The 13300-nt window shown below is 37.6% G+C and overlaps 1 protein-coding gene across 4 annotated transcripts in view; it reads right to left on the bottom strand.

Annotated features, from left to right (window-relative positions):
* CTTNBP2 (cortactin binding protein 2) overlaps positions 1–13300 on the bottom strand; it is a 168998-nt gene that overhangs the window by 68928 nt on the left and 86770 nt on the right. For all 4 annotated transcript variants that reach the window (XR_011566233.1, XM_070787786.1, XM_019959427.2 and 1 more), the window contains 3 exons: positions 8603–8806; positions 7083–7182; positions 4686–4836 (listed from right to left, as the gene is read on the bottom strand). Coding sequence is in view for 3 of the 4 variants with exons in the window: in XM_070787786.1 (XP_070643887.1) it covers positions 4686–4836; positions 7083–7182; positions 8603–8806 (455 nt within the window). In the remaining variant the exon portion in view is untranslated. The remainder of the gene's footprint in view (positions 1–4685; positions 4837–7082; positions 7183–8602; positions 8807–13300) is intronic.

Below are 13300 nucleotides of genomic sequence, written 5' to 3'. Positions count from 1 at the left end.
TCCCTGTCCATCACCAACTCCCGGAGTTCACCCAGACTCACGTCCATCGAGTCAGTGATGCCATCCAGCCATCTCATCCTCTGTCGTCCCCTTCTCCTCCCGCCCCCAATCCCTCCCAGTATCAGAGTCTTTTCCAATAAGTCAACTCTTCGCATGAGGTGGCCAAAGTACTGGAGTTTCAGCTTCAGCATCATTCCCTCCAAAGAAATCCCAGGGCTGATCTCCTTCAGAATGGACTGCTTGGATCTCCTTGTAGTCCAAGGGACTCTCAAGAGTCTTCTCCAACACCACAGTTCAAAAGCATCAATTCTTCAGCGCTCAGCCTTCTTCACAGTCCAACTCTCACATCCATACATGACCACAGGAAAAACCATAGCCTTGACTAGACAGACTTTTGTTGGCAAAGTAATGTCTCTGCTTTTGAATATGCTATCTAGGTTGGTCATAACTTTCCTTCCAAGGAGTAAGCGTCTTTTAATTTCATGGCTGCAGTCACCATCTGCAGTGATTTTGGAGCCCAAAAAAATAAAGTCTGACACTGTTTTAACTGTTTCCCCATCTATTTCCCATGAAGTGATGGGATCACATGCCATGATCTTCGTTTTCTGAATGTTGAGCTTTAAGCCAACTTTTTCACTCTCCACTTTCACTTTCATCAAGAGGCTTTTTAGTTCCTCTTCACTTTCTGCCATAAGGGTGATATCATCTGCATATCTGAGATTTTTGATTATTGATATTTCTCCCGGCAATCTTGATTCCAGATTGTGTTTCTTCCAGTCTAGGGTTTCTCATGATGTACTCAGCACAGAAGTTAAATAAGCAGGGTGACAATATACAGCCTTGACATACTCCTTTTTCTATTTGGAACCAGTCTGTTGTTCCATGTCCAGTTCTAACTGTTGCTTCCTGACCTGCATACAGATTTCTCAAGAGGTCTGATATCCCCATCTCTTTCAGAATTTTCCACAGTTGATTGTGATCCACACAGTCAAAGGCTTTGGCATAGTCAATAAAGCAGAAATAGATGTTTTTCTGGAACTCTCTTGCTTTTTCCATGATCCAGCAGATATTGGCAATTTGATCTCTGGTTCCTCTGCCTTTTCTAAAACCAGCTTGAACATCTGGAAGTTCACGGTTCACGTATTGCTGAAGCCTGGCTTGGAGAATTTTGAGCATTACTTTACTAGCTTGTGAGATGAGTGCAATTGTGCGGTAGTTTGAGCATTCTTTGGCATTGCCTTTCTTTGGGATTAGAATGAAAACTGACCTTTTCCAGTCCTGTGGCCACTGCTGAGTTTTCCAAATGTGCTGGCATATTGAGTGCAGCACTTTCACAGCATCATCTTTCAGGATTTGAAATAGCTCAACTGGAATTCCATCACCTCCACTAGCTTTGTTCGTAGTGATGCTTTCTAAGGCCCAATTGACTTCACATTCCAGGATGTCTGGCTCTAGGTGAGTGATCACACCATCGTAATTATCTGGGTCATGAATATCTTTTTTGTACAGTTCTTCTGTGTATTCTTGCCACCTCTTCTTAACATCTTCTGCTTCTGTTAGGTCCATACCATTTCTGTCCTTTATTGAGCCCATCTTTGCATGAAATGTTCCCTTGGTCTCTCTAATTTTCTTGAAGAGATCTCTAGTCTTTCCCATTCTGTTGTTTTCCTCTATTTCTTTGCATTGATCACTGAGGAAGGCTTTCTTTTCTTGCTGTTCTTTGGAACTCTGCATTCAGATGCTTGTATCTTTCCTTTTCTCCTTTGCTTTTCGCTTTTCTTCTATTCACAGCTATTTGTAAGGCCTCCCCAGACAGCCATTTTGCTTTTTTGCATTTCTTTTCCATGGGGATGGTCTTGATCCCTGTCTGCTGTGCAATGTCACAAACCTCTGTAGTCTCTCATTTTTATATAGAGAGATGTCTGCCTTCTACTCAGGTATCCATCTTCATTAGATTTTTAAGACTATCATAAAAGAATTGATGATTATTTCTGTGATACGTATTTTGGTTTTATTTTCCCTCTAGCCTATTTTTTTTTTTTTTTCATTTGGTATTTCATACTGCTACACTAAATTTTTTCCAATGAATAGAACTGATGCTTTTGAACTGTGGTGCTGGAGAAGACTCTTGAGAGTCCCTTTGTCTGCAAGTAGATCAAACCAGTCCATCCTAAAGGAAATCCGTCCTGAATATTCATTGGAAGGACTGATGCTGGAAACTCCAATACTTTGGCTACCTGATGCAAAGAACTGACTCACTGGAAAAGACCCTGATGCTGGGAAAGACTGAAGTTGGGAGGAGAAGGGGATGACAGAGGATGAGATGGTTGGATGGCATCACCGACTCGATGGACGTGAGTCTGAGTAAGCTCCAGGAGTTGGTAATGGACAGGTAAGCCTGGCAAGCTGCAGTCCATGGAGTCACAAAGAGTCAGACACGACTGAGTGACTGAACTGGACTGAATTGAATTGATAGTACACTTCAAAAAACAAAAATAATGGGGTAGAAGACAGAGAGGAAAACAGACAATAAATGGTAACAATCTACATTTAGACTGAGTCATCTGATCATTTGCTAAAGCTCTTCCTCAATGTTGTGGCTTTTTCTCTGGTTCTGTACTTCACATCATCAGAATCAACTTGGCTAAGGCAAGACCATGGCTGGCAGTAGCTGGAATATCACATAGTCCTTGGGAATATCCCACGCAGGCAAAGTGTTTCATAGCTTGTTCTTTGTTGGGCTGTGGATACCTTTCCTTGGGAATCAGCCTTAATTAGGCAATAGAGTGTAAGTGCTCTTGACCTTCCTTATATTACAAAGGCCATGTAATCATTTCAGAAAAACTTAAAATCCTTCATTCCCCTTTGATTTCTTATTAAAAGTTGTGCGAAATAATTAATTATTCCCTTAAGGTCCTTTATCAATTATGCTGTTTATCTCTGTACTTTGGAGCCTCTGTACTTCTAAAGATTTCATTCAGTTCATCGACAATTAGTTTGAGAGCATGGATTTCTGTGTTCTCTAACTTACAGGATGTGACTTCAATTTTTATGTTGCACTACTTATTTTTCATTCAGATATTGATGTAAAATTCATTCCTTTTTCATATATAAGGTAGAATTTTATAATAAGTATGTGTGCTGCTGCTGCTGCTAAGTCACCTCAGCGTGTCCGACTCTGTGCGACCCCACAGACGGAAGCCCACCAGGCTCCCCCGTCCCTGGGATTGTCCAAGCAAGAACACTGGAGTGGGTTGCCATTTCCTTCTCCAATGCATGAAAGTGAAAAGTGAAACTGAAGTCGCTCAGTCGTGTCTGACTCTTAGCGACCCCATGGACTGCAGCCCACCAGGCTCCTCCATCCATGGGATTCTCCAGGCAAGAGTACTGGAGTGGGGTGCCACTGCCTCCTCCGTAAGTATGTGTAGTACCACAGATTTCTTAAATATATAAAACAACATGAAAAAGAGTAACACTGGACTATTTTCTCAGATTTTCAAAAAATAAATAGAAAGTAAAGAAAAAAAGCTCTAGCCCTAGGACTCAATGGAAAATGTCTATACCTAGCTTATATTACATTCCTATTATACTATTATTTGTGAGTTTACTTTTGAAAACTTAAGAAAATCCAGTATCTAAGAGTGACCTTAAAATATACAATATACCTTTCTATCCTAGAAAATTTTAAGGGTGATTCCTGTGAAATGGATGCACAGTATAGTTAATTCTCTATTAACAGAAGAAATCCAAGGTTCAGATAATCTTGGCAATTAAGATGTCTACACTTGTCATTCATCATGAATATGCTATAGGGTGGTAATTATTATACTTTTAACCTCCTGGGAAACTGCAGGAAAAAAATTCCTGAGCCCAGTGAAGAGTGGGTCCCATAAACCTGCCAGCCCTTAGATGGGCCCCCACTGAAGAAATGCATGTCAGGGTGTGAAGGGCTGATTCTTGGTCTTCAAGTCTATCATGATAGGATGATAAAGGCCAACTTAGGACGGCGAATGGAGGAACTTGTTTCAAATGCATTTTTGTGTGCTGAGGCAGAAGTCGTATCAAAGGACTGTTCTTGTGAATCAGACTCTACATTTCTTCAATTTCTAAATCCGGCTTCACCTGTGCACCCAGTACAGCAGGCAGCAGGACTGTGTGGGACGGAGTCAAAGCTACTTCAACCTATTAGGTTCCATACTGGACTTCCACACACAGTGCTTCAAGTTCTGAGGCAAATTAAACAATGACCTTGAACTCTGTGAGACGCTGCATAATCTCAGCAAAAACAAAGGTCAGCTCTGTGAGGAATAGTGAGCACAAATAACCTTCCTCTAAGTCCTGCCAATGGGCACTGTCCTGCCACAAATCTGCTTCCTGTTTATACACATTACAAGTGAGCACTACTGTGGATGATGACGACAACTCAATGAATGACAGCTGACCTTTGTCGATGGCTTACAAGTCCCTGGTACTACACCGACTACCTCTAAAAAGAAAGGCTAACTAACAAGCTTTGAATAATCAGATAAACAGAGGTCAGACCATGAGGATCCAACATATTCAAAGCAAAACAAAACTTTAAACAAAACAAAGCAACCTGTATTTTAACTTATTTTATTTTTTGAACTGCAGAGTTTGCAGACATATTGTAATTAGAGGACAAAATACAAAATACAGGTACTCACTCTGGTTTTTACACTTCGGTCAGTTCCAGCTTCCAACAAGAGTTTAATACATTCTTTATTTCCATTTTTACAGGCCAGGTATAGAGGTGTCTGTCCTCCATCAGCAGCATGATTAATATTAGCATCATATGCAATTAATAATTCTACACACCTAAACACAACAGTATGATTAATTATATACAAACTCAGTTTGACGTCTGAAGTACCACTTGACCAAGATATTAAAAAAAGCAAATACTGCTAGAGGAATTCTGTATCTTTATTTATTACATGAATTATTATATATATATAATCTCAATTATTACTGGTCTTATTATATAGATACTATTTTAAGAAGGCTGGAAGATATTTTAATTACTCCCATGAAAATTTAAAACAACAGCTTTGATCAAGGGTGAATACCTGGTTTACGACACTTCTCTGTAAACAACCTATAAAAGTAGAGTCCTTGGAATATGTTTAACTGTGCTTGACATATATATTATTTGTGGTTCAAAATAGTTTGAACCTGGAAAAGAGTCAGGCTGCTGAGTCATTCTGAGATTTTCACTTGAGAAAATAATTATAAATAGCGCAGACAGCAGGGCACCATGTGCCTCCACTATAAAAGGCAGGGAGACGGAGGAAAGGGCCATTTGGGGGAGAAAAGGCAGCAAAGGCTGTTTTGCCCCCCTGCAATGGGGCTAGTTTACAAGGAAAAAAGACACAGTTCAGCAGAAATACATTGCCCCGAGAATCAGGAAGGACAGCAATGAGGTGAATTCAAGACTTCATGGCACTTAGGAACTGACTACAGTTTGCAAAATTAGATGAGAATAAATTTAGAAAAGAGGAATAAATCATAACCCAGTGAAGAAGCAATGAACATCTTTGGGTTTTTGCTCAGAGGCAGGCTTTCTCTTGGCTTCCTCTGGCAACATTCGATTTGTTTATACGTTAGAAAAAATAAGTTACATATTGATGTGTATCTCATATACATTTAAATTAACCAAGCCTCCCTGCCTTTCCCCGGGGTTCTCCCTTTTTGCAAATCCATCCGTGCCTCCATTCCCATGACTGCTACACTATCCAAGCAAGTAGCCCTACAGATTGCCTACTGGCAGGAAAGGCAAAGGATAGTCCAGAAGAAGAATCTTTTCTGGAGGACTCAGAATACATGCAAAAAGGCGGCAGCAAAATCAACAGTTCTGATCAGCAATAATAAATTCAGAGTGATGAGATATATGTTCAACATGCAGAAAAAAAGTAATACATATATTAAGGATGCATTTTGAACTTTTAAAAATTCATATTTACAAAAGAATGACAGCAGTGTGAAACTGAAAAACCTTATGTCAAGAATTCTGAGATTTGTTAATTGCTTAACGCTAATTAATGTTTGTTAATGAAACATTTCTGTTCGGATAGTAAAAGTTAAAAGTTGAAAACAGCTTTCATCCTCCGCAGACTACCATTTCAGCACAGGCAAAGAAAGCAATTTAGCTATATTCTATCAATATTATTAAAATATCACTTGATTACAAAAAGTTATCTCTCTATTCAACTGACTTATTTAAGCAACTGAAGAAATCACTGCTAAACTTATGTATATTCTAATTACAGGCTCTTTTTGATTTTGTGCTCTAACTTCTTTAAGCATGTAAGTTCCTGCTTCAATTTTTTTTAAAAATGATAAAGCAAGGTGCATACTCGAACAATTTATAATAATAAATAACGTGTGTGTGTGTTGAGGTGGTGGAAAATAGTGAACAATGAAGTGTGTAACAATCCATTACATAACCACATACACAGTAGACTGTCCATATGTGCAGGTTTCACATTTATGAGTTCAACCAACCCCAGATGGAAAATACTTGGAAAAAAAATCCTAGGAAGTTACAAAAAGCAAAACCTGAATTTGCCACATGCTCGCAGCTATTTACATAGCATTTACATTGTATTAGGTATTATAAGTAACCAGAGATGATTTAAAGTGTACAGGGGGATGTGCGTAGATTATATGTAAATACTGCAGCATTTTATATAACAGACTCAGAGTATTCTCGCATTGTGGCATCTGTGGGTGGTCCTGGAACCAATCCCCCACAGACAGGAGGGATGACTTTATGTTGATAGGCTAAAAATAATCTTCCTCTTCGGAAGCAAGTTCATTCACACGAGGTTTGGAAACAGCATATTCCTCTTCTTCACTTCCCAATATACAACTATCTATTATTAAGAAGAGCAAATTTAGGATCCTCCTTTGCATTTAAATTCTCAAAGATGTTTAGTTGAATTTACTTGCCAAAGGATCTTAAGTACTAGTTTACACATTCAGCCAGAACTAAAATATATGTGCAAATCATAAAGAGGCTCTTTTCATGAAGGGGAAAAAAAGGGATTAAGAGCATCACTTACTTGAAATGTCCCTGAGCAGCTGCAGCACACAAGGGTGTGAAGCCATTTTTATCAGCAGCATTGACTTGGGCTTCTGCATTCAGCAGCAATCTCACACAGTCTATGGATTTTAATAGAAAGCCATTTTAATTTCCCACTTAGATTCACCATGAGCCAAATTCTATACAGGCTGTAGACAGATACTAACCCCAAGGGACCTCTCTCATGCACAGCTCATCTGACATTTCTTTCAGGGTCGATATAAGATTCCACAGGCTATTATGAAGGAAAAGAAGCCTCTTTCCCCCAGGATCATATACCCCAGACTCATCAACTAAGACAAGGTTTCTTTCATTTTTGGGGGGCGCCCGGGGGAAGAGTGACTGATGAGCGAAAGGAGAGTCGTATGTCAGAGAATGTTTTACCAGGTTTCTCCATCAGACAATCCCAGAAAAAAATGTTACTGGATGGAAAATAAAATTCTTTGACTAAACTGAAATACCATTCTTGGTATTTAAATAGTTAAATCTTACTTTCTGGTGTTTAATTTAATCATTAAAATGCTTTCATGTTGTGGTCATCTTAGACTTAACTCCCTGAATGAATATTAAGGAGAACCTCTAGAAAGTCACCAGACTCAAGCATGAATACCACTTAGACCTACGTTCCACATGTTATTTACTAGACTGCATTTCTCTATATTAGAGGAAATTCCTACTGTACTTTGGAAGAAGTACTCCAAAACAGTTTTAAAATAATGAGTTCTCATACTGTAGTTCCCTAGAATGTTCTATGCAGCCCACTGGAACACACTGAAGCTCTGAAACTTCCAAGAAAGCCACATTATGTGAATTCACCAAGGATCACATGGCTTATATATGCCTACTATCTAACTTTGCATTTGCCATCAGATCATGTCTTTATTTGCACTATTGTTATGTTTTAGTATATTTGACTATAAGATTTGCTTTTTAAGGAACAAGATTAATTCCCCAACTTCATCAATATGTCGTGTATAGTTGCACAACCTCTCAGTTCTCTTAAAAAATTCAAATAACTATAAATTGGTTCTAACTACAGAACAATTTCAGACCCATGATCTTTCCTAACTACTAAAACTTTCCCTCACTGCAGCATATGCTAAAGCCCTACGGCTTTACTTTCACAGACATCAGCCATTTCTAAGTGACAAATTAGGGCTATTTTGTCCTGGCCAAAGCGATCACAGATGGGGGCTTTATTCAAAATGTGTTTTACAGTTACTAGACCCCAAACTTCTAGGCACACAATACATTTTACTGTGCATAAAACAAAGACAACTTTTTGCTAGCTGCAAAATTTTACATTGTTACTGAACTGTCCAAATTGGATTTTTAAATGTTTACAAAACTTTAAATCATGTAAAAAAAAAAGTTTTTTATTTCACCTGGAAGAGAAAATGTGAAATAGTAATTTTGCTCATAATAATGGCTACAGTGCTTTTAACTCATCATCCTTTTGCAAGAGGGTGATACAGTGAAGTAAGAAGGTACCATCTTTACCTGTATGTCCATTCTTAGCAGCAGAATACAAGGCAGAATGGCCATCTTCACAGGAGTAATTAATGTCCAGTCCTTCTTCATTAAGCAGCATTGATAATAAAGTGACATTTCCCTGGGCAGCAGCTTGCTGAAGAAGGGTGGGCCTGCCAGCCAGGGGGGCAGGACCACCACTCATTAGCAAAGGGGTTAGGGAGGGTGACCAGCCTGTGGGTTAAAGTGACCCTAGTTAGAGAGTAGGAGCAAGGATAAGAGACAGATATTAACCATTCCTTTCCAAATTACACACACACACAGACACATGAACACGTACCCCTAGAGGATTAAGTGGTTTCTAATATGACCAATCTGTTAATATTTACTTTAGCATACATCTGTACTGTTATTTCAATCTTATATCTGTTACTAGTTAAATTAATATACATAGTGACAAATTATTTTTAGTTGTCAGTCTTCTACAGATAAGCGTTAAAGTGGCGATTGGTTTCAGGAAACAAGAAGGCTGTCTTGTTTTAAAAGTTCGAGCTCCTCCTCAGGATTCCAAAACAAACTGAATTTTAAAACTATGTACAGATTTTCTCAGTTTTGTTATTAACTGAAAGATATCTTTAGGCACAAGACAGAAATAATTCTAAAAAACAGAAAATTTCCTTTTTTCTACAACGTTTCCAAGGTACTTAATTTATAAATTTTATATAAACCATTGAGATGGACCAAATACCGTGAAGGAATATTTACATTCTTTGAATTCCCTTATTTGGGAAGAAAAATAGTGGGCGGCCAACTATTAAGTATTAAGAACTAATAGAAGCACAACATACATAGAATATACCAGCACAAATACTCAATACACAAAGGAAGACTATATCATCTGGCCATCTTCACATTTTGTACCAAAAACTTTTAATCAGCTAACAAAACAGGACACTCTACCATATAATTTTAACAAAAGTCATAAGAGTTATCATAGTTAGGATTTCTCATCAGTATTTAGCAGCTTTAGAAGAGAATCTGTTAAGTGTGTGAAGTCGGCTGCATATAGCATGGAAAATTTTCTGAATTCTTCCTTGATCAAAAGGCTGTAAAAACAGTAAAGTAAAAATGTTTATTTAATGTAATATATAGGTATTTAGTGTATTTTAGGCTTAAATATAGTTAACTTTCAAAATAAGTCATTTTTCCTTCTTCCTTAAAATCTGAAAGTAAAGCCCCAAAAATCTGAAAGTAAAGTTGATGTGTATATGGGGGTATGTGTGCACATATTCACTCCTGGGGTACACTTTCTACATCTGTCTAGTAACAGTCTCTGCAGTTAAGATACAATGATAGACCTTTACTATGCATCTTTACTACCTCGGTACCAGGATAATATTCTGAGTACATGGGTGTTATATTAATACATAATAAACTTATCATTGAATCTTAAATTACTGACCTTAAATTATTTCAGTAAAGATTAAAAAGGTGAATATCAAAGTATTCCTCAGAACTTTAAAAATTCTTCAGAAAAACACCAAAGCAGTTTCTACAAATGAAACTGACTGCTTATTAGAAACTGGATATTACATCTTCAATTATTTGGATCTCTGGGTAATTTATTGCTTTTACTCAGACTATAATAACATTAAAATTCAAATGCTCATAAAATTAGATATTTATCTAAACTCTATGATATTTTCCCATTGATATTCATTAGCTCTTCTTACAAAAGTAACATTTTTTACTTCATACTTACAAGAAGGCTCCTCTCTGGTACATTTTACCTTTTGTATTTTCTTAAAAACAAACAAAAAAACAAGCCCACAAAAATTAAATCAGTACTTATTAGAAATGGATGATAAACAGAGAAATTATAAATACCCAGGTATGAAACCTGGACTGCAAAGCAAGCACAAAGGCAATCCGAGGGCACTGGCATGTGCTTCTCTGTGAACAGGAGGGACCACCCCACACTCTTGCTTGTCCAGCTCCCCCGCCTTCCTTCCTCCCAACCTCCAGCCCCGTCCCCTCGCTCCCTCAGTATCTCCAACTCAAACCGGGGGTGGGGGCGGTCCTCAGTTCTCCATATCCTTTTAGGAATATGAACAGGTACATATTAAATAGTTTGCCATTCTTTTGAGTTTTGTTTTCATTTTTCTTTTTTTTCAGATGATTCTAGCCATTTGGGACAATTAAAATATAAATATATTTTAACTGTTTTTTTATGGAAATATTCAATTATGGATATAATTTCCTGGGAAATCTGATTTCTAATGCTAAGCTATCTTAAAGACAAAATATTTTATTCAAAAATTTTCTCAATCTTTAGACCACCCAAGAATCTTATAGTTCTGTAATATAAAGACTCCAGAAGAATATATATCAATTCTCTTATTTTCTTCTTTTAAATATATTGAAAAAGTCTTTAAAAATGAAAATCACTTTATAAATACCAAGTATTCTTAAAGTTAAAAATTCTTAAATGTATTCTTAAGTACATTTTTTATCTCCACTACCACTTCCAATTTTCTCCAGGCTCAGGAAGCTTAAATTACTATAATAAATCCTGTTATAAATATGGGAAAAATAAAACTTCACCATGAGACTTTGTTCATGTGAAATTCCCCACAATGATCAAAATTATAATATTTAGTTGACTGGTTAAGTAATGGTTAAGTAATGCCTGAACAGACCTGCAGTCATATAGCTACTTTAATGACCCTAGCAAAGGGTCATTCAGCTACAGTGTCATATGCAAACATTAGTACAAGTGAGCATCTTGCAGAACATGCAGTGATGAAGGGAACAGACAGAACGTGCAATAGCAGAGGAGTTGAGAACAGCTTCCGGCATCAGCTTCAGAGTGTGGAGAAGGTTAATCTCATTCATAGCTCAGAGGGATCTCATTTTCTGACTTAGTCTTTAAGCCAATCAAACATGGAGAAGAATTTTTTTTATGCATGTTTACCTACGGAAAAAAATCTGAACCAAATCAAATAAAATGTATCAAACAACTTTTTTAAGAAAAAGGAAAAAAAAAAAAAAATCCAAGGGTATGGAAACCCAGTTGCCCGGAGTGATTTTTGGTTTAGGCTTCTGTTCATCGAACAATTGATGTGTCCGTGTGACAAGTTCAGGAGCAGCAAGAAGTTCTAATCTGTTTGGAACTTTAAATTCTAAACATTTTGAATTATTTAAATTTTACTTAAATAATAAAACTGTTAACGCTTGGCCATAAAGTGTTATTTAAAAATTTTACATTTGGCTCTAAAAGGGCTAACTGAGTTAATGTACAAAACAATTCATCAAAGTGATATCCTTTGTCATTGCAATTCTCTTCAGTGCTTTAATCATCATTGTTTATCATAGATATAAGCTGATGTAGAAATGTAGATTTTTAGGGTTTCAAAGATAATGGGATCTAGAATTCCAAGAAGGGAGAGGTAGTGAACTACTACTTGAAAAATTCAACAGGCAAGTTTAACACATCTTTTTGGTTTGGAACTATTATTACTTTTTTTGGTTCAGTGCTTTCATTTTTAGATGAAAAAACTAATGACTCAGAGAGAATCTGCTCTTTAGGGTAATACCTAGAAAGGAGCAGAAATGGACTAACACTGCCTCTTTACACTCAGCCCAGTGCTCTTTTCACCACTGACCCTGGAGCACACATCCCCCAGGTATTTGGGAGGTGCATGTGTCCCCGTTTCCTACTCTCTGATCATAATGACACTAGTAACTGTTGACCAGATGAAAACCCTTCAATGAGCCTATGCTTTGGAGAGGTACATGCTCACCCAGGCGAGGCAGATTAAGAAGCAGGATGGAGGGCACTCTGGTGCTTCCCAAGTTGCAATGGGCATGGCAGCCAAAAGGGGGGCATGTAAGTGGAAAGAGAGTTGAAATCTTCTACCTTATTCACAAAGTTTCTGTTGACCTACATCCACAGCTGAGTTAAACACCCCAACTATGCAACTATAATAACATTTCTATCTCCCCTAGTAGACTGGATGTTCGGCAAATGCTTGCTGATACCTAAACAAATTCCACTGCCTCCTTTTTCCTCCTAATAAACTACATCTTCTAATCAAATGACATGGCAGGCTGTTATGCCACCAAAGGTAACCTTGCAGTGGTCGAACTGCAAAATCAGAGAAGAGAAAATGAGGAACCAGTTTCATGGATCTTCTGTGACTGCTGTTTCTTTGGTTCTACAATTTATTCTCTCTTGCTTTCTACACACGAGCAAGGGCTTTTTTTTTTTTTTTTTTTTTCAGAGGAGCTATGATTCTTTTATCCAAAATCCTAGACAGGTCATTTTGGTGAATATATAATGGACTAGAATTCTATGACTCCAGAGGTTAACTTACATGCTGCTGACAAAACATTCTTCAGTCATGGATCCTGATTTTAAAGCTTTTCCACTGAAACCAAAGGGCTCTAGGAGCTGAACCCTGGAGCACAGTAATGACCCAGGCAGCCACTGGCAAAGCATCAGGGTACAAAGCAAAGATGGCTTTTTTTTTTTAAGTGAAAAAATGTACATATCACAGGAAGTGTTTTGTGTTTCACAGTCCATGCATTTACGTCAACAGCACTGCCAGGGCTCCAAACATTTTTGGAACTTGTGTTCTGTGAGTACCTTAGGTCCACACAGCACATTCTCTGATGCTCCTGAATAGTAGCAAAAATTCCTCCTTTGAGGGTAGATTTAACTTGCTG

Source organism: Bos indicus, chromosome 4 (genome assembly GCF_029378745.1).
Source record: "Bos indicus isolate NIAB-ARS_2022 breed Sahiwal x Tharparkar chromosome 4, NIAB-ARS_B.indTharparkar_mat_pri_1.0, whole genome shotgun sequence".
Taxonomy (NCBI): Eukaryota; Metazoa; Chordata; class Mammalia; order Artiodactyla; family Bovidae; genus Bos; species Bos indicus.
The sequence above is the reverse complement of the archived record's forward strand: the minus strand, read 5'-3'. Positions and strand labels throughout refer to the sequence as shown.